This window comes from Nesoenas mayeri, assembly GCF_963082525.1.
Source record: "Nesoenas mayeri genome assembly, chromosome: 1".
Lineage (NCBI taxonomy): Eukaryota > Metazoa > Chordata > Aves > Columbiformes > Columbidae > Nesoenas > Nesoenas mayeri.
Genome location: NC_137541.1, coordinates 114,305,700 through 114,326,219, shown reverse-complemented (window position 1 = coordinate 114,326,219; position 20,520 = coordinate 114,305,700). Strand labels below are relative to the sequence as shown.

Here is a 20,520-nt window from a genome sequence, read left to right as displayed (position 1 = left end):
AGCAAGATGCAGTATACATATTTTTGTGTGTACTAGCTGAGAGATTTTGACTGCAGGTTGTTATTCAAATACGTGAATTGCCAAAGACACACACACAAAATGTTCTGTCAAACATTAGTGACACTTCTACATGCATTAATAACTAAATATAATGTAGTTTAGGAATCTAGTATTATAGAATTATGAAAAGACAAAAGCCCCGAATCCTTTGACTACAAAAAAAATATTATGAAGTATATTTTTCTTGAATGACAGATGGAAATGATTGAGCAAAATTATATTTTATATGAAGACTAAGGATGCATGAGAACATATTTTCTTGGGTATTTGTTTTCCAGGAGGAAACAGAGAAGTATAAAATCTAGAACATGAAGGCTTTATATTGTTGATTTTCATAATTTAGAATAAGTAAAAATAAAAGCTTTTTTTTTTTTTTTTTCCATATTTTTCTCTGTTTAACAGCAGAATTTACTTTAGACCTAGAAATGTGCATAGGAACACTTTCTTGTGAGCAAGCTTTGTTGCCTAGATTTAAGATTAGTAGACTAAAGGAGTTGGTTTGGCAGCCAAGGGGACTTTTACACTGCTGAAACGTTTTTTTTCTTCTTCCTTTGTCATAGGGAAAGCTTATTCTGCGAAATGATGCAACTGGCACTGAAACCATCTTCATCCTTAAGGGAATAGGGAAGAAACCTCTGGCACAGGCTCACTTTGTGATAGATTGCCAAGTGGCAAAGATCACTCGAAAAATTTTATGGGTGCCCAATTATACCAATAACAAGCTAACTTACAAGGTAAATTTTTGTCATAATGTGACAACTGTTCTTCTATCCAAGGGCCTACAAATGATGTATTGCAATGACAAATATTATAGTAATTACAGATAGTCTATTAAAATTCATATATCTATGAGAAATTATATCCAACTATAGTCTATAGTATGTGGATGTGTTTGTAGTCAGAAAATCTGTGAGATAATGTATGATTTTACTGTGTGTCCCATGGAAAAAGATTTCTTAGTTTTTTAGTCTGGTTCCTAAGGGGACAACACTTCTACAACTGCACTCTGTTAATTTACTAGTTTTTCTTCCCTTCCTCCTCCACTGGTTTGAAACCAGTGGCCAATTCCGTTAATTTTGAAATCACAGAAGGGGCTTCAGAATTACATGGTTTCTAAAATCTTCATAAAGTATTGGAATATCATGGGAAAAGGACAAAATTTATTACCCTTCTAAGGGAAAGACTGCAGCATGAGTTCACTATATGTCTCTTCCTAATGGCATAATGGCCCAGCCAGTCAGTGTTTCCTTTTTTGGAACAAATTATAGCAGTTAGTGTCTTTTGTCTAGCTGTTGTTTCAGGGATGTTGGAGGAAGCTGGGAATACTTTCTGTGTCTTTTTGCTGTTGGGAAAGCATATTCAGAGGAAATAATCAACTGGGATTGTTAGAGGGCAGTGGGTCACCGAGAAGAAGGAGTAGGGGATGCTGAGGTAGTTGATGTAAATTCTTAGAAAACACAGTCTTGTTAGATTCCATGTTCAATAAGATATTTTACTATTAATTATACTTATTATTTTTCACTGTTTAAATTAAATAAATATATTCCTATTTAAAAGCACTGTTGAGTGACTGTAACTGCATGATTTTATTACCATTTATCTTGTCCCTATGTTTAATTTGAAAGTGAGAAAAGTATTTCAGTAGTATTCCTCACCTTCCTTATCCATGTGTAGGACCCCATGTCATATGCCAGCAGAGGGAGACAAGACAAAAAAGGGCAAAAAAGATGACTTCTGCTTTTGTTCTTAGCTGTGGAGAAGCTTCCTGAACAAGAACATCCTGGATTTTGCTCAACAAAAGCCATCTTTGTGACTTGTTACGGCATTTAAATCTAGAGTAGATAGTATCTGTGGCTTTATACCATTTGCTAGAAGGGCTCAAACTATGAAAACACAACAGGGGAGCCTGCTCTAAACATTGTCAGCATATGTAAATACGTATTTTCGAACTGAGGTTTGAGTGTCTTTTTTTTATTTTTTCTTCTTTTCTTTTGTTGCTGTTGGGGTGGATGAAGGAGGGAAAAGGAGAGAATGTAGATTCTAGAGATGAAATCTGACTAGTTGTCTAGTATGGACTTGTGGAATGAGTGATCTTTTGATCTCAACTTTGGTACCAGTAGCACCAAACACAGCTTTACTCAAAATGACGGGTATCGGTAGAGCGGCCTCACCTTATTTTGTAAAGAGAAATCAGTATGCTTCTCTTGGTTTGATGGGAATTCATGGAAATGTGAAATCCTTCCTTAACTCTTGCTAGTCTCTGTTTTTTCAGTCTTACAGGAGGATTTACACTTAGTAAACTTCAAATATCACAAAAAGGTCCAGCTTCATGTTTTTATTTTTTGACTCATTGTTAAACTTGCCAAACAAAGTAGGAAATATATTTTTTTGGGCATCACTAAGTTTGACATTATTCTTTTCAACAATCTTAGCTTTTTAGATGTGATGCATTTACATTTCTAATACATTTGTACTTTTATCTCTGGAAGAAGTGAACATTTCTGAAAGCTGACAACACAACAGTTTGCTCTGCTTTCCCATTTTGTGTGAACTCAGTGCCAATGAAAGTGAAAGACACTGAAATATCAAACTTCAAAATGCATACATTAAAATAATTCATTGTATATTGTTTTTTCCAGAAACTTTGCCTTAAATGGATTTATGAGAGTTACAACTACTCTAGGGTGAACTGAGTCTGATTGAACTTTGATCTCCTTAAGGGTGTTCTCTGGGTACCGATCTGTTTTCTGGGTGTTTATTTTTTTGGATATTTTTGTTTTGGTTTTGTTTGTTTATTTCTTTTTTTCTTTTCCTTTATGAAGTACCACTTGACAGTCCAACCATGCGTGCTCTTTTTACTCTGGGGCTTTTGGGAGAGAAATAGTAAGGCCAGCTATTTCATGCTTGTATACATGTAATAAGTTAGTTGATGTGAATAATGTATTTTCTCTGTGCTAGGATTTTACCCAGAAGCTGTTGCAGAACAGTTGTTGAAGCAAGGTAGGCTGGAATTGTTGGAAAAGGCAATTACAAAATGACCAATGTCTGAAAACTCTATCCTCAACAAAGCAAACAGTATTAATCACTTCCATCACTCTCCAGCAGATGTCACGTAGTGTCTTTCGCTGTTGTAGTGAGTGAAGATCATTTGCTTGCTTTTAATTCCAACAGGGTTAGTCTGTAAATTAGGATTTAATCAGGAAATCCAGAACATGATCATCAATATCTATAGTTTTCAAGAGGAAGGGGAAAACCTCCTCTAAGAGGGAACTATGACCAACAACCTTGTTAGAAATGCAAAATAAACTTAATTTACTCAGATGTGTATAGCACAAAGGGCAAGAAGGAAAATAACTTTTTTGTTGTTGTTTCTCATTTGATGCTGCCTGATTACTGTAATTTCTGGATAGTCTGTTGTGAAGCTTAGCACAACAGACTGTGATTTTGTCTTTGTCATTGTTTCCCTTGGGGGCTATTGCTGACAACCCAGTAACTCCTCCTCCATTTTAATCCAGCATCTTTGAAATCTTACCATATTGTCCTCTAGCTAAGTTGCCAGTTAGGCAGAGGAAGTCTTGTCTGCTTTTGTGGAGACGGAACAAAAGTAATAGTTTTAGAAATGTTTTTAGTGGGGTCATTTGTAATTTCATAGGCTGGTGAATATCTTTATTATTTAATTGGTTGGTTGATTTGCCCTGTACATCCTCCATTGATGAAATGTATGCACTATACAAGGTAACTTCTCAGACATAAATTGGGACATACATGATATTTTTAAAAAACATAGGTATTTCATTTACTGAAGTAATAAATCTCAGATTTATGACTTATTTATTTTTAACATCAAGAATGGTATAAGATGTGCCAGGAGCTGACAAACATAATTATTTACAGAAATTTCCATAAAAAAATAACTGCACAATGAATACTTAGCAATAAGTAATTTAGCTGTGTGATTTTGCCTTTGAGGTGTAAATTTAGCTTCACTATTCCATTTTAGCAACTGCATATATTAAACTATAAACTTAATAAAACCCTATTGCATTAAAAAATTAATTACATTGTATATATGATACTATGTTTCTCAGTATTCACTGTATATATCTAATAGCTTCAGACAAAATAAGATACTACTGAAAAAGTGATGATTGAAAATGAAAGTTAAGTCTAGGAGGAGGAAGGGGGAAATAATTCTTTCTTTTTTTTCCATTAAGAAAGGCCTCTTTCCTCTGAAAATTGCTTTTCCTGTTTTGAACATATATAGAGTGCTCAGGTCTGGAGCAGCCATATTTTTTGTATATGTGATTTGCTTGTCTGTGCAAGCACTAATATCTATAAAGAGAGTCAGGAAGGGAAGAAGTGCCTTTGGAATTCAGTGAAGGTCAGGAGCTTGACTCTATCAGTTTGCCTTTAAAAATGCTAAGCAAGACACTTTCAGGGCCCACAAAATTTTCCATGATTAAAAAGACAATTTCCATAAATTCTCTTGAAAAATGTGAATGTTTTTATCAACTATTTTCTCCTGATTTATGTGTAAACCTTAGGGAAATATTGCTACTGTGCTCTTCATGGCTGGTTCTAGGGGATATTACAACAATAGTATTTCTTGTGATTAACTCACTCCTGGGTCTGGAAAAATGTCACAACAGAATTCATAATGAATTTGTGCACATATAACGTCAGCCAGAAAGCACATCCTTCTCTGATGCTGAATTAATATAAGGTTACTGACTGCAATGTAAGTGGATTTTAGTGGCTGTAAAATTAGATTCAAATCATCCTACAAGAGTAGCGAGTGTAAAATAGTTCAGTCAATCAGTCTCATGACAAAACTTTTTATACGATTTTCTTATGATTTTTATATTAAACTCTGTCTGCTGGATATAAATAATTGTCTAGTGTGTTGATGGTTGCTTCTAACGACACCTTTGATAGTAACTTTAGCTATAAAGGTGCCTAATTCTTTCAAGGCCTGGTTTTGCAGTAAAAATATAAAACTGTGTAACTGTTTTCCTCATTGCTGTTCGAAATAGATGTCATTAAAGTAAACTCTCCAGAGGAATCTCAAGGCTCTGCTAAATTACATTTCAGGTATTAGGTTAAACAAACTGTTAGTGATTTCCAGAAGCATTATAGAATAAATACATAATCAAAAAATATGAAATCCCGTGCTCTTCAATGCATTTCTCTATCCTCTATATATCCGTTTCAGATCTTTAAAATGCCAATGAAAGAATGACAGGAAGTTTGTGTATTTGCAACAAACACCTCAAAATAATTAAATTATATACTGTAAACCTTTAATGAGGGGCTTCCTTGTTCAGGCTAATTTTTCTTTAGTAATGTATGTGAGATTTCCTGAGAACAAATTCCATGCAAGTCTAGTAAGCTGATTGCTGAAGGTCCTATACCCTCATCAAGTTTGCATTCTTTAATCACAGGTAAATCCATAATCCTTCTAATTTTATCTGTTCTTCCAAGTTCAGTCATTTTGGCTTCCACATTGCCTACCATAACTTCTGTAACAGGCTTCACTACAGAAAATGCATTCTTCATAGAAATAATGAATGGCACAAAGGCCTACAGAATGTAAGAAAAACTGTAGTCGTTGGCACGGTTTTTGTTGTGTACTTGCTAGTTATGAAATTGTTTGATTAAGTAAGGGTCTATTAAGGTCTTAGGTCTGATTTGTTTGAGGGGGAGACGTCAGTGGTCTTGACAGTTGGTCTGGCTGGGTTACGAATCTGGATTATGCAGCACTCTTTATTATGTAGAATCTTATACCTCAGACTAAAATTGTGTCCTATTCTTACGTACAATCCTAATAAAAATACATTCTGATAAGAAACAGCTATCTCTCTAATATTTAGAAGGAAGTTGACTTAAAGCTTACTACATATAAATTCTTCCATTGCTTCACTGCATGCTTTCCTCTACATTTATGAAAACTTTGCAAGAAGTTATTCTTATAAAAATCTGAAATTTCTAGACTTTTTCTTATACATTCTCCATATTTTTCAATTTCTGAGTGTTCTTGGATGTATTGTTATTATATTAATATATGTCCCATATTGGTACCTCAAAAGTCTGTGAACACTTCCCATTAGATAGGATCCTTGAGACCAATTCTAATATTAACATAAATTTCCATGTGGGCATGTACATTTAGTATCCATTTGCTGTCTGAGATTAAGCATGTAATTAGTTTCAATAACACAGTTGATAAATGGCATGGCCATCAGAGCAAGACAAAGTTCAAAGGAAAACATAAAAGGTAACCATCAAATGATGTCTGTTACAACCATAGACCTTGTCCAGGCGTTGGAGGTAGGAGATAATATTGTTGTGATCACTGTTTGGAGGTTGGAGCTTCTAAGGTGTTAATAATTTAAATAGTAGAGACAAATAAGGTTTCTTATAAAGGTAAATTAATGGGAGTGATTCATTAATGATAAGATGGGGAGTATTCATATTGGTATGAATAGTGAGCAGCATGGAGAATGCTACTGAGTTTAATGACTGCAGTAGGAAAGGTGACAGGAGACTGAGGGCAACATCAGTTATGTACAATTTTTAACATGGATTTATAATGGCCAGAGAAAAGATGAAGTGACTCTTTCCTGGGTGCACTTTAGATCCCTTCTCTAATATTTACTTTAGTCATTATCTGATCCCAAAAGGTTTTAGAATGCAAATACATCAACATTTTTGACGAGAGGGTTCACATCTGTAATAGTGTAAGAATTCTTTCTGTTGCTGTTTGAGCAACTCCTCTTGCATTTCCAGTCATCTAAGAGAGTCCAATGTGATGTTACAGGAACAGCCAGTAGTAACTGTCCATTAGTACTTTCCCCTGAAAGTATTCCCACAAGATCAGTTTACTGCAGAATCTTCTTGACTTCCAAAAGCAATTGGGATTGTGATGCCCAGAAGTTCTTACTATGATCCTAAGCCCATTCCTACTTTCACTCCAGAAAGCACTTGAGCAAAACATTAGTCTGTCCATTAGTTTTTATTTACACTGGATTCTAACAGCAGAACACAATGGTGTGAACATCAGTTTGTTAAAGTTGTTTCCTTTCAAGCTTAATTTTATCTCACTAGAGTTAGAAAATGGGCAAAATAGTTCCAGTATTTTTGCTATTTTGACCTATTTTCTTAAAAATGCATATTTAGCAAGATCTATCTCATTGTGGAAACACTATTCAATACATAGCAGTTAAAAAGGTGAAGGGTGAGGAAGGAGTGGCAGTGACAGCAGAAGCTGGAGTACGTTATGTCAGGATGTTCTGTCAGGGAAAGTCAAATGTGTGTGTGGTGATGGGGAGCTGTTGTAACTTGGGGTTAAGAATTTGGCAAAGTTATGAACAGAACTATGGCTTTATCTGTTGGTACAAAGGTTTAGGTAGTAATGTAGATTAGTTGATTCAGCATCAAGTTATATTAATGCTTAAATTAATACAGAAACAGTCATTCAGATTTATGGTTCCTCAGATGAAAGCTGAGATCATGTTTTGAATTGTTTTTGTGGCAATAATTGCTTTACAGCATAAAAAGTATTCATGCAACTATGTTTATAGCTAGAAAAAAGCTATTAAATACAATACTGCCATATATGTTTTGTTTTACAATTCATTGGGTAGTTTGTAATTTCAAATGTGCAGCTTTTTGTATTTTCTTCCTACAATCTTGCTAATAACCTTAAGAACTCAGGAAAGCTGTTTGAGTGGAGAGGATGGGAGAAGGATGGGGTGCACTATAGTTTACCTTGTAGTCCCAGTTCTCTCCTAAATTAGACTTGGGGCATTTTGAAGTATATGGCATCTATCTTTCTACCCTCGAATGGAAAACTGTGTGAAATGGTAATGTGCACTCAGATTCCACCTTGACGTGCAGCTGTGGAGCAGGACACAGGATGTACATGTGGGTGAGGACAAGAGAATACACCATCTTATGAGAACTTGAGGAAGAGTTTGGTAAATAGGATTGTAGAAGGCAGACTGAAAAGAAAAATCTATTTAAAATTTTAAAATTCTGGGATTGGGCTGTGTAGAAAATTATTGGCATGCATATTTATGTAGTAGTGTGATTATAACCGGATTAGTAGAAACTTTGTTAAACCAAAGCATTAGCAGGAAGACTGAATTTTAGACACAATGGGGGAAGAAAAACTATCAGATGGAAAAACAACATTTTTTAAAGTCCAATTACTGTTAAGATTTGGTGGGAACAATGGAAAACCTATGGAAAGAAAGAAGGAGAATTAAAGGTTCATAAAGAGCATGGTCCAGGTTGTGCTAGCGCTTGAACAAAGGAATATATTAACATAAATACCTCAGAGAGGACAACCATTACAGGCAATGATTGGCTGTAATGGAAGACAAGTTGATAATAGATTTGTTGTTGTTGTTGTTGTTGGTTTGTTTGTTTTGATTTTGGTTTATTTTTTTTCATAAAGTACAAACAGAGTTTATTTACTAAAAAAAAGGTAACTTTGAGGAGGAAGAAAACGATACACACATCTAATGCTAATGCTTTTACTGTTGCAAAAGAGGTCTCTGTAGAATCCAAATCTCTGCTTGAATGCTTGAGAGACTAGCTGTAGTCATTAATGAAATAGTTAAATGAGCTGGAAGAAAAATCAAGCCTTTCTGACTTGCTTTGTGATTTCTCTCAAAATTCACTTAAACACCACAATTTTGTTATTTAATATAAAAAGAAATTACTGAACGCTACAGCACTACATGATATCCTGAAAATATTTCTTAAAAGCACCCCATGTCTCAGTGGAAAATCATCACCTGTAGTCAGATACCCACTGCAGAAATCACCATATCAATTTAAAATACTCTAGCTCAGCAGCAGTTTGCTCTACCCAGTGGCAGAGGTAGCAGAAGAGAGGGTGTGAGCAGGACCATTCATGCAGTCCAGCTGCTGGGGTTCTGCACAACAGCACAGTGACTATAAGCAGATAGTCATCAGTTGTGGCTGGCAATGGCTCAAGCTTGGATGTCTCTTCCATAGGGTCTGTCTGTAGTAAACTTATCCAAGCGAAAAGAAATGAGATGCAATTAAAAAATACTCTCAGCTTCTAGACCTGCAATCAGCTTTATAGTTTACAAAATCTAAAATTCAGTGTATGAAAATTGTATTTTTTTTTCCATTGGTCTAGTAGTTAATACATGTGCCATTGCATACATGTTAGTCACAAAATACGACCTCTCAAAAAACATGGTTTAATATCACTTGAGGTATATCAATTGGTGTTAAAACAACACTTCAGATTTTGTTTTGCTCAGTTTAGTTAGGTGGACTATGACTGTTAAATCTCGTTGTTAGACTTCTAAGGAAAACGTATGTAAAATATTGAGGGCCTGACTGTTCAATTCTACACATATGTAAGTGGTTCTATGATCTAAGTGAGATACTATTACTCAGGTTGAGCAGTGACTTCAAAATTTGTGCTTGATATGATCTGTATACACCAGCACTACTCTTAGAGTACGGATTCTTTTCACATGCGTAAAGGATAGAACTTACTGATAGCATACTTTGTATCATAGTCTACTTTTCTAAGCAAGTAAAATTCATAGTGTGTCTATAGTGTTCTTGCAACAGTAACTTGCTTTTGATGATTTTTCCTCTTTGTGAATTCTCTTAACCAGGTATCTTCAGATCTTTCAATGGTGGGTGGTGCGCCTGTTATTACTGTAGATCCAGACGACACAGTTGCTTACATTTTGAGTGTATCTCCGTGGAGACGAGGAATCTTTCAAGGTACAATGTAGAAACCAAATATGTAAAATTCCTATAATTTAGCAGATTAAATTTGTTTAGATTTAATGCTTCCATTTCTGTTCAACATAACCTTTCTTCTGGAAGAAAGGCTATAATTACCAGTGATACTGTTTTATAAGCTGGCTCATGTTTTTATTTGTAAAGGTTTATTACAGCTAAAAATGTAGTCAGGTCCTTCAAAAATGGCTGTATATTTGCAACTTCTTGCATTTAATTGCTCCCATGAAAACTGGCCCAGTAGGGACTAATGAGTTTGAATTACCACGACGTTCTTCAGTCCTAATTTAATTTTCCAAAGTATGTTGAATAGCTGTAGTTATCCTAGCACTACTAGAATCAACGATTTAAAGGCAGAGACCAAAATTTGGTTTTTCCCTTGGTTAAAGTTTCATTTGTTGATCGCAAGGCAAGAATACATACACTGAATGCGGTGATCTCAATTCCTTCTTTGAGATCTATGGAGGGTAGGAATATCTAATATTAACTGCAAATATTTGATGTCAGTCCATATTTATACTGATGTTTTATGATACAATAGCAAGACTAGTGCTTGTTTTATGCATGTCATATTATTTTTTACCTTTACAGATTTTTTAAATGAAAATTTCTTTAACAATTCACATTTCATATTTTTTCAAATGCTTAGTAATAATTATACAATTACCTGGTGCTCATTCTTTACCTCATAATCTAAAAGTCACGATTGTGAGAATGAGGCAGTACAGCCTTTTTCTTCCTTGTAGAGTAGCTATTGTAGTAACTCTCAGCTCTTGTAGCAACTCTCAGCAGATCAAAGTATGAGAGTGTGTTTGGGAAGGAATTATGGGAACAGAAGAGACCATCTTGAAGTAACTGAATAGTACTCAGAAAACCTAGATTTGAACAACTTCTTAAATGAAAGGATTTCTGATATTGAATGGATCTCTTAATCCAAAATGCTTAGTGTATATCTTGGATTTTGTGGGTTCCTAATTCCAAATGCTTGATTCTGCCACTTTCCTAGACAATTGAGATTAATGACAGCTGTTTTCTCAACATTAAAAAGCTATTAAGTCTTGTCCCTTGAGAAGGCCAAACTAGTTTGGTCTCTGGCCATTTTAGTTTTATTATCTGTTGTGTAAAATGTAGGTAATAGTGCCATCTCAATTCACAAGCGATTTGTAAAAATAAATTAATACTTGTAACAAAGCTTGGCCTAGTGCCACAGGAAGACTTTAGTGACTTGTTGCTAAATCTGACACAAAATTCAGTCTGTCTGATTATGGGTCAACTTTCAATGAAATTTGTGACTACTGAAAATGTTCACCAGGAAATATTGAGCATGCACTATATTTTAACTTATGCCTTTATTTCAGATTTTAAAGATTTAGGAATATTCTCTTCTTCTGGCTTAGAAAATCCCCAGTTATTTTACACATACTGAAAGTTTCAGTGGAAGAGGTTCCAAGGCTTCTATCATACAGCAGATTAATGCCAGGTGGTAAAAGCCATGCCTTCAAAGGGACAGAGGTGACACATGTGAACCAACATCTCTATATGTTCTGTTGTCCCCTAACTTCTATTACAATGGTTTCCATTACATTTGGAACCATCATATGCTCACTGAGTGAGAAAGAGAGCAAACAGTCTCTCTAACCTGTTATCATTCCAAAGGCTGGGAAGACATGTACGTTCTTTTTTTCAGAAAACAGTTCATTTATTTTATGCTTTAAAATAACTTGATAGAAGGCTGCAGTTCTCCTTTGGAAAGAGACAAGGCCCATTTATCTGCCATCCACTCCTGGCTCAGTGCTTGCTTCAATCACTACTTAGGAAAACTTGTTCATTCTTCCTCTGGAGCGAAGACAGTTTCGTGTATGTCACAGAAATTTGTGCATGATCTCTTATCATTCAGCTGCTGTAGGAAGGAGAGAGGTGGAGGGAAGAAAGGCCACTGTCACTGGTTTGAAAGGCAGCAGCTGTTTCTGCTGTCTGATGTGAGGTGTGATACAAACTTAACTACCAGGTATCCTATTTTAGGTAGCATAAGTTAGGAAGTGCTTACTTTGTGGCTTGAAGGAGAATGGAAGTCGGTCTGCTTTGTACTGTGCAAGTCTGGGAAGTCATATTTATTCCCCAAAGCAGAATTTTAGCTTCTGGGAAACTTTAATGTCAAAGCTGAGATATATATGACTTTTTGGCAATTTTAGGATATTTTAACAGCCAGCCTGAAGCTTGAGGATCACAGGTTAGATGTAGGTGATTCAAGTGGGAATTAATTAGGACTCGGGAACCATAGTCCTTTCTAGGTTAAAGATACTACAGGTAAAGTATAATTTAAACATCCAAAAAGAAAAGTACTCTTTATACAATTTGGTGAATTTCTTTAGAAGGAAATAAATAATCCATGGGAACAAAATGTTCAATGATTGAAAATAAAAAGCAACACTTAAAAGCTATCCACAAAGCAAATTTTGTCCTGTGGGCATCTAGCTGAAGTCTCTGTCACAGTGCTGGTGGATGATTTCAAGTTTAGAACTCCCTAACTTGTAAATACAAAATTTTGTAGCTTTGGTGTTCTAGTACTGTTATTGTTTTATTAAAATCAATTGTGATAGCACTTTTACCATATAAATTGTTGTATGGAACAAAACGTTTTTATTTTTCCTTTACATTCAAAGTCTTTTTTGTTGCAAATTATGTAGCTGCAAGATTATACTTCTTTTAGTTTCCTTCTTGCTATTTTATTGTTTTTATGCTAAAAATGGGCCCAATTCTTTGGAAAAGTCCATTTGGCAGCATTCCAATAGAGTGCTAATACTATATGCTTTGGCTGTTTTGTAGTTCTATGACAGCTTTAACATAGAAATAATAGCTAATAAACATATTGCACATATTCTGACACCAGATAAAATTCTTCAGCAATCTGTTTTCTAAGTAATAGAACAATTTCCTTTAGGTTGGGTAAAGCATCTTCTACATATTACTTTATTTTTTATCAAACTCTTATTTCTGCTTTCCACAGAACCGAGCACAATTTTCCCTGTACAGACCAGAGCTCATAATGCTTGAATATTTCTTGTGCAAAAAATACACATCTGTTATAGTCAGTGCCCTTTTATCCATTAAAATTTACTAGCTTTTAAAAAGGAACTTTCTAATTTTTTGTGTCACCTTCCATTTTTTTTTAATTGTATCTCTACTTAGTAGGCAGCACTTTCCCATGCTACTTAGAGCTTTTGAAGCCTACACTGAGGAAAAAGGGCAGCATATTACAGGCCATGGCCTGCCAGACTGGAGCATGTAGGACAGTTTTAAGAAGATGGTGAAAGTCATGGAAATACATTCTGGCCTGTAAATGAGCTGATTAAACTGGTTTGTTTCAGTATTTTCCCTTTGACACTTGCATGAAATCTACATTTTTAAAATACATTGTTCATTTATTTGTTTGATGGAATTCTGCAAATTGATTTATTGATCACTCTAATTTCGATGGAATCATAAAATCACATGTGGGAGGAAGACCAGCTCCATAGCTTCTGGTAGCCATTGCTGTATTTCCAGCATTTGTCTGTACCTTTGCTTTAAGCACTTGCTCATCAACTGAAGCACCCTAGCAAATTGAGTCTAATGCATCTGTAATAAACACAAAGTTAGAAGGAACTTCGGGTTGCTTGATTGCCAGGAATGGCTCTGGGACACCTCCGCTGGGGGTCACTGGAGTTCACGGAAGGAGGGCTGTTCTATTGGTATGTGCCACCACCTGGCAAATTGATCCCCAGCAACCCTTTCCATCTCTCCTAGTGCAGCTGGACTTGCAAACTCCTGTGCTCTTTCATATCATGATTTCATTGTCACATAAAGAGCAGACAGTGAAAGTTATAAATAAAACAATTCTCCTCATTATTGAATGCTGCAAAACCATGTATGAATGACATTTGGCAGCGGGATTTGCCACTCACTCTTTTCTCCCATGTCTGAGTCTTAAAGATTATTCTGCTTCCTTTTTGTTGATGCAGGGAGCAATTCATGTAGTTCCAATATACAAATAAGTAGCAGGATTTACAGAAACTCTTTAGTATTTACAGATATCATCATACAGGTTTTCCTATGCAAAAGAGAGATTATAAAGTTGTGTTGTAACCTACAGTAAATATATATATTTTTATTTATTTATTTATTTTTGTCAGAAAATTGTCACAAGCACAATTGGCCAAAGCTATAGCTTACATAAATTACACAGATCTTTTAATTTATCTTATCTCTTCTGTGAAACTTTTCTGAGGCAGCTATACATTGATTTAATTGGCCAATTAAACATAAAAATGCCTCCCCCTACTCCCAAGACCTATACTCCTATACTTATTAAGATCATGTTGGTATATTTAAACCACAGGCCAAACATTTCTATATCTTTTCAGATTTGTGTGAAGAATGCCATGGCCACAGAGCCTTCTGCTCTTGTTTCTAGTGAAAATACTGGGATATTGTGGGCTTTTATCATCTCTCTGCAGCAGAAAATAATCATGTAAAATATGTACCTTTCAAATAGTTCATTCAAATTATACAAAACGGAAATAGTTGATTTTTTCTTGTTTGTTAATTGGATTCAGAGCTGGGGTATTGTAGCGTGTAGGCAACGAGTCAGTCTAACATGTGGCGTTGAAATTACAATTTTATTGGGAAATAGAACAGCCTGCATCCTTTTAAAGGGATGTATCTTCTCCAAAGCAATATAAAACAAGGCTTCAGTATTAATATGTGGATTGAAGTTGTATAAAATGTTTGAACACTGGATAGTAAAGCTAGAAAATGTGCAATGATGTTTTGACCAAGAAACCTTTTAAAACAATGTTGTATTAGCAAAAAGAAAATCTCCATAATTCATGTAAATTTTATTTATTAATTTTCTGTATAATTCTAGGTATACTTGTATTGTTGCTTTGACAAATTCAGTATTTTATATATATATATATATATAAATATATATATATATATTTAAAAAAAAAATATATATATAAAAATATGCCAAAAGACAGCTGAGAAGAGTGGTATTTTCTAAAATACTTAATGGTGGCATAATTCTGTGGCCAGTCAGATGAGTGTGAAATGTATCTCTGTGATGTACATTAAGTCTTGTTTGGTTTTGAATATACACTTTAAAAATTGCCAGCTGTGGTATTTTGACGAATTACATTGTTACATAACGCCTGATACAGAAGTCAAGAGTGAGCAACTGGATGGAAGAAAAAAATCCTGAACATTTGGAACTGTTATGCATGAAGAAATTAACATTTATGCATTGCTTTGCACCATCAATAAGGTAACATAAGGTATTGCTGCCTTTGCTGAAGAGGGAGTTAGGCAGCAGTGGGTTCTGTAGGCTGACGGTGCCTTTCACAGCTGAAAGACTAAGACTTCCTGTATCAAAGCCTTCACATAATGTAGGAGCCAAGCTCAGCAGAACCTTCTGAAAAAATGTAAACATGCCTATTTGTTGTTTTAAATCTGTCATGTTTGTTGCAGTGTTTCTACAACTTTGCAATGCATTTTTTATTACTCCATAGAGTGCTGAGGATTTTTTATTACTCTTCATTGTATAAAACCCTTTTCCCCATCCTGCAAAACACCTTTTGATTGACATTTTTTTGTCACCCATAATTTGAATAAATGTATATATTTGTATTATCATCAACTACCTTAATGACCAATACCTGTCACTGGATTGCACGATTCACTCCCAAACCAGTAGAGCATTTCCCTTAGGAATACTTCCTAGAAAAATATTCTGCCTTAATTTAAAGAATCAAGTAATGCAAAGCATACTGCGTACTAAGTGTCCTCACTGATAAGGATTTTACATTCTATATTTGACTTGAAAATAATACACTTTTTTCTTTATTTTGAGGTTTGCAGTTCTTGCCAGCCATTATTATCTTTTTTTCCCCTAATAAAAAAATTAAATAGCTTTGAGCCAGTAGTAAATACTTTGGTGCCCATGAAAATTATGTAAGACAATTTATGAATATTTTAAGATTAAGCAGATGAACTGGCTTTAAAAATTAATGCCACCTGTAGTAAAACTTATTTTTTATTGAAAATTTAATTTGAAAGATTTAATTTAGTGCCTTGCAGAGATCTGAATATATTACATCAATCCAGTCACCCTTATCAATCAAGATTTTAACCTCATTGTTAGTAATTCTGTTTGTTTAAGATCCATTTTCCATAAAGAAGGAAAATGGAATGTCAGCAATTATGGTGCAATTCTTCACTGATTTTTGTTTTTGTTTTTGGTTTTTTTTTTTTTTTAAATTATTGTTATGTGATTGCTGGATTACCAGCACAGTGGTTTAGCAATTCAAGTAGTTTTTAGTTCTCCCAGTAGTCCTTGAAATATTCTTTTGCATTAGCAATTTACAGTTCTTCAGCCAATTATTTTGATACTTTTGAGAGCATTTTATGCAGAGCCAAAAATTTAGTTTGTTTTACCATCCCCCTGCTTACTGATGAAATAAATGTTTTTAAACTGTGAACACTCATGTTCTGTCTCACTTTCTTTCACATGCATATATCCACAACACAATTTTCTGAAACACAGACAATTGTTAAAGAAAACCCTTCCACTGTCACTGGAAGCAAGAACTATAATGAAAAAGTACTTAAATTTTAAAATGAAGTGTAACAAAATATTTTCTGCTCTAAGAAGGCTTTAGAATTTATGAATTCAGTGCTTTGCAGCATTTAGTCATTTTTTAAAGTATTTTAATCAACTTTAAAGATGTAATTTTGCATTTTTTTAACTAGTTTTCTTATAATTGTTGACATCTTTCAAGTATATTGATGTTTACGTGTCTGATGATATTTAAAATTAATGAAGTCTTTCTCTTGTGGTTTACTTCTGTGCATTATTGTGCTGCAATAGAACAAAATTATACTAGGATTTTATATTGATACGTAAAATCAAGTTAATTAGTTAGTATTTACCCTAAGATCCATTAACTATTAGTGCCATCAAATACGTCCTCTTACATCAATATTTAAATACTTGGAGCATTTTCTTCAGACATCATTCCCCTGAGCTTTCCATAATGGTTTTATCTATCTTCTCTTTGAAGCTTTTTTTTTAAAAAAATCAATTATTTCCTGAAATGGCATTGTTTTAGGAATTTGTAAAAATTTTCAATTTAGAATGGTTTTGTCAGGTTTTACTTATTTTAATTCTCATTTTTATTTTATTATTTTATTTGTGTTTTCTAGACTTTTCTTAACAGAGGGAAGAAAATCTGGGATTCTAATATTTTTAATATAAAATAACGTAATTCATTTATCTGGATTCAAGCGCACACCTATTTCCATTTCTTTGGTTTTGTTTTTAACTTTGGTGTTTTATACCTGTGCTACCCAGTTGCTATCTCTCAGAGAAAAAGAGACAGTGGCAACATGAAAATAATAAACTTTGCTTCCTTGTAATTATTTAATGTAATTGTACTTAGCAGGAATAATTTGTCGGCATTTGTCATGTTGAAATTGCCACGTGGTGTAGCTATCATTGAGCATATAATGAAAAAGTTTTGCTTTTCCAAGAGACCGCACCTGAAGTATTGTGTCCAGTTCTGGGCCCCTCAGTTCGAGAAGGACAGGGAACTGCTGGAGAGAGTCCAGTGCAGGGCAACAAAGATGATTAAGGGAGTGGAGCATCTCCCTTATGAAGAAAGGCTGAGGGAGCTGGGGCTCTTTAGCTTGGAGGAGACTGAGGGGTGACCTTATTAATGTTTATAAATATGTAAAGGGTGAGTGTCACAAGGATGGAGCCAGACTCTTCTCAGTGACATCCAACGGTAGGACAAGGGGCAATGGGTTCAAACTGAAACACAAGAGGTTCCACTTAAATTTGAGAAGAAACTTCTTCTCAGTGAGGGTATCAGAACACTGGAACAGGCTGTCCAGGGGTGTTGTGGAGTCTCCTACTCTGGAGACATTCAAAACCTGCCTGGACACATTCCTCTGTAACCTCATCTAGGTGTTCCTGCTCCAGCAGAGGGATTGGACTAGATGATCTTTTGAGGTCCCTTCCAATCCCTAACATTCTGTGATTCTGTGACTTCTTGGCAGAATTTGACTTTAGTTATGGCTTAGTTGCCTCTTTTAAGTTTATTTTTTCCTTTTAAGATTAACATCCTTCTGCCTAATATTAGTATCAAAATTAATTGTGAGGTGTTTTCCAGGTCCCACTTGAGCCTTGCTATTTAGCTTTAGCTTACTCCTGCTATTAAGATGCTGAATCAGCTAGTCAGAGAGCATAGCACATTCTCTCTGCCATGTGATCTGTTGCCATACATTTGTCCCATTCGAAGCTGGAGAAACCAAAAATACCATTAGATGTAGATATTTTCACATCAAATTGTTCTGGGACTCCCATAAAAGCATATTAATTCTCCATTTCAAATTAAAAAAAAGTTCCACTATAAATAACTTTCTCAAACTCCTAATAAGATACAGTTATGTAAGGTCCTTTTGGGAGACCATTTCAAATAAATTCTAATGGTCTTGAATAGAAAAGTTTCTTACACTATACTATACTATACTATACTATACTATACTATACTATACTATACCATACCATACCATACCATACCATACCATACCATACCATACCATACCATACCATACCATAATACGTCACCTCCTCAAATTAGTTTTCCATTGTACATATGAGGCAAGAATTAAACCTGCAACATATATTTCTTTCAGCTTTGAAATTCCTGAGAATATCTTGAAATACTGAGGGACAGTCATTTGGATAAAATAGTAATAATATTTGGATAAAATAGTAATAACAATAATATAATAATATTTTTAAAAAAATTTGTAGATTTAAAATTCTTAATCAGAGGCACATAATGTAAGAAATAAAACCTGCTTATTCAAAGCTGGTATATCTAATCTTCCAGAGTAACATTAGTGTTATTTAAAGGAACCATGTGCGTACTACATTTTAAAAACTAGATTTTATGTTATCGAATAGCAATCTGCCAATTTAAAAATCTTGGGCTTACAATCTATGTATTTTATCTTCCCTAAATGCTTGATTACGACTTAACATACTATACAAAAATGTATCACAGGAATGTATTAACTATTACATTTATTATCTTATGGCACTAGAATGAGTCACTGTGATATAAAAGAATAACAAAAACAATCAAGACTATGCATAGAAGATTGCACTGGAAATATACTATTATTGCCTACCATATTTTATAATTTTAAAAAAGTTTCTCTGCTTGTATTTCCTGTCAATGATCCTTACTTCAGGTGAGTAGGAAAACACTTTTGGGAGAAAAAATGATTTATTTCATTGAACTCACTCAAGACTCTATTACCATAATTTATAATTAGATAGCTAACACCTGTAGGAGAAGTATTACTTCATTTTTATTAGTTTTGAACTGAGGAAATACACGTCTGGCAGTCTGTTTTATAAAGCTAATGCCCTGGCTAATATAACACCTGGTATCTATTTGCTTTAGGTGTAATTTCATTTGTTGCTGAAGATGAAGACCAACAGCAGTCTCGACATAACAGCTCACCTGAGAAGACAGATGGTGAACAGGCCCTTCAGAAACTGTCAGCAGAGACACCACGAACTGTTGATGCGGCAAACATGGGTATGTTTGTTCTAATGGTTAATTTCATAGCCAGTTTGTATAAACTTATAATTTATTTTAAAATCAAATGTATATTTAGTATGCCAGGCTACATGCCTGCAGTGTTAAGTCAAATGTTTATTCCAGGTATATATGAGACTTCTACTTTTATGATTATTGAAACATTTTAATGAAATTTTAAGCTGAACTTATTTTTTCTTTTTCAATGATGTCACTGAATGTCACTTAGTGTCACTTATTGTTGGAGAGGGGCAGCATTTGTTAAATGCTTTCTTTTAAAAGTATCCAATAATATTAATAGTGCTGATGTCTAAGCAGGCCATTTCTGAAATTCACATTGCTCCACTTCATTCCACTGTGGAAAATACTTCTTCTAACTGTCAGTCATGACACTCCTTTGTTCAGTTCCAGTAAAGTCAAGAAGAGAAACTTTCATAATATCTCGTTACTTTCACATTGTCACCTCCTAGTTTATTCTAGATAGTTTCTGCATTATTTTTGAGATTTTAAGTGTTTCAGAGGGGAATTCTGTGACTACAAATGCACACTAAATACACAAAGGTAGGGGGTTTTCGTTTGTTTTTAAATTAATTTCTTCGTTTTCTTCTTTACATTGCAAATAAAGCCTTGCCAATAGAACTGTGCTTTTTTTTGCTTTTAATACCTATTATAATTTGGAATGTATTTAAATTATCAAACATTATTTTAGATGGCTAAAGCATATTTCTTGCAAGGAAAGCTATCAAGGGAAGTTCTTTTAATACTATAAAGGCATTGTTTTAGTCAATATCTAGTTTTTAGGAAGTTGAAAAGGGCTTGCAAAAGGAGATCTCTTTACCTTATTTATACCTATAATTTCACTTTAACAGAATTTATCTAGTTTTTAAAAGAATTAAAAGCTAGTTTTATTATTAATAAATAATATGAGTTAACCCAAAGTCAATATCAGAAAGTTTTTTCTTTTATAGTGTGTTAATATATGTATGTAATCATATGTAGAGACTCAGAGATT

General features: G+C 34.2%; 1 protein-coding gene across 1 annotated transcript in view; it reads left to right on the top strand.

Moving 5' to 3' along the window:
• The window catches only part of CFAP47 (cilia and flagella associated protein 47), a gene marked incomplete at both ends in the record, with an annotated part of 301,064 nt that overhangs the window by 154,725 nt on the left and 125,819 nt on the right, over positions 1 to 20,520 (top strand). The window contains 3 exons of the mRNA XM_080353150.1: positions 621 to 794; positions 9,726 to 9,837; positions 19,371 to 19,508. Of these exons, the coding sequence (XP_080209276.1) occupies positions 621 to 794; positions 9,726 to 9,837; positions 19,371 to 19,508 (424 nt within the window). The remainder of the gene's footprint in view (positions 1 to 620; positions 795 to 9,725; positions 9,838 to 19,370; positions 19,509 to 20,520) is intronic.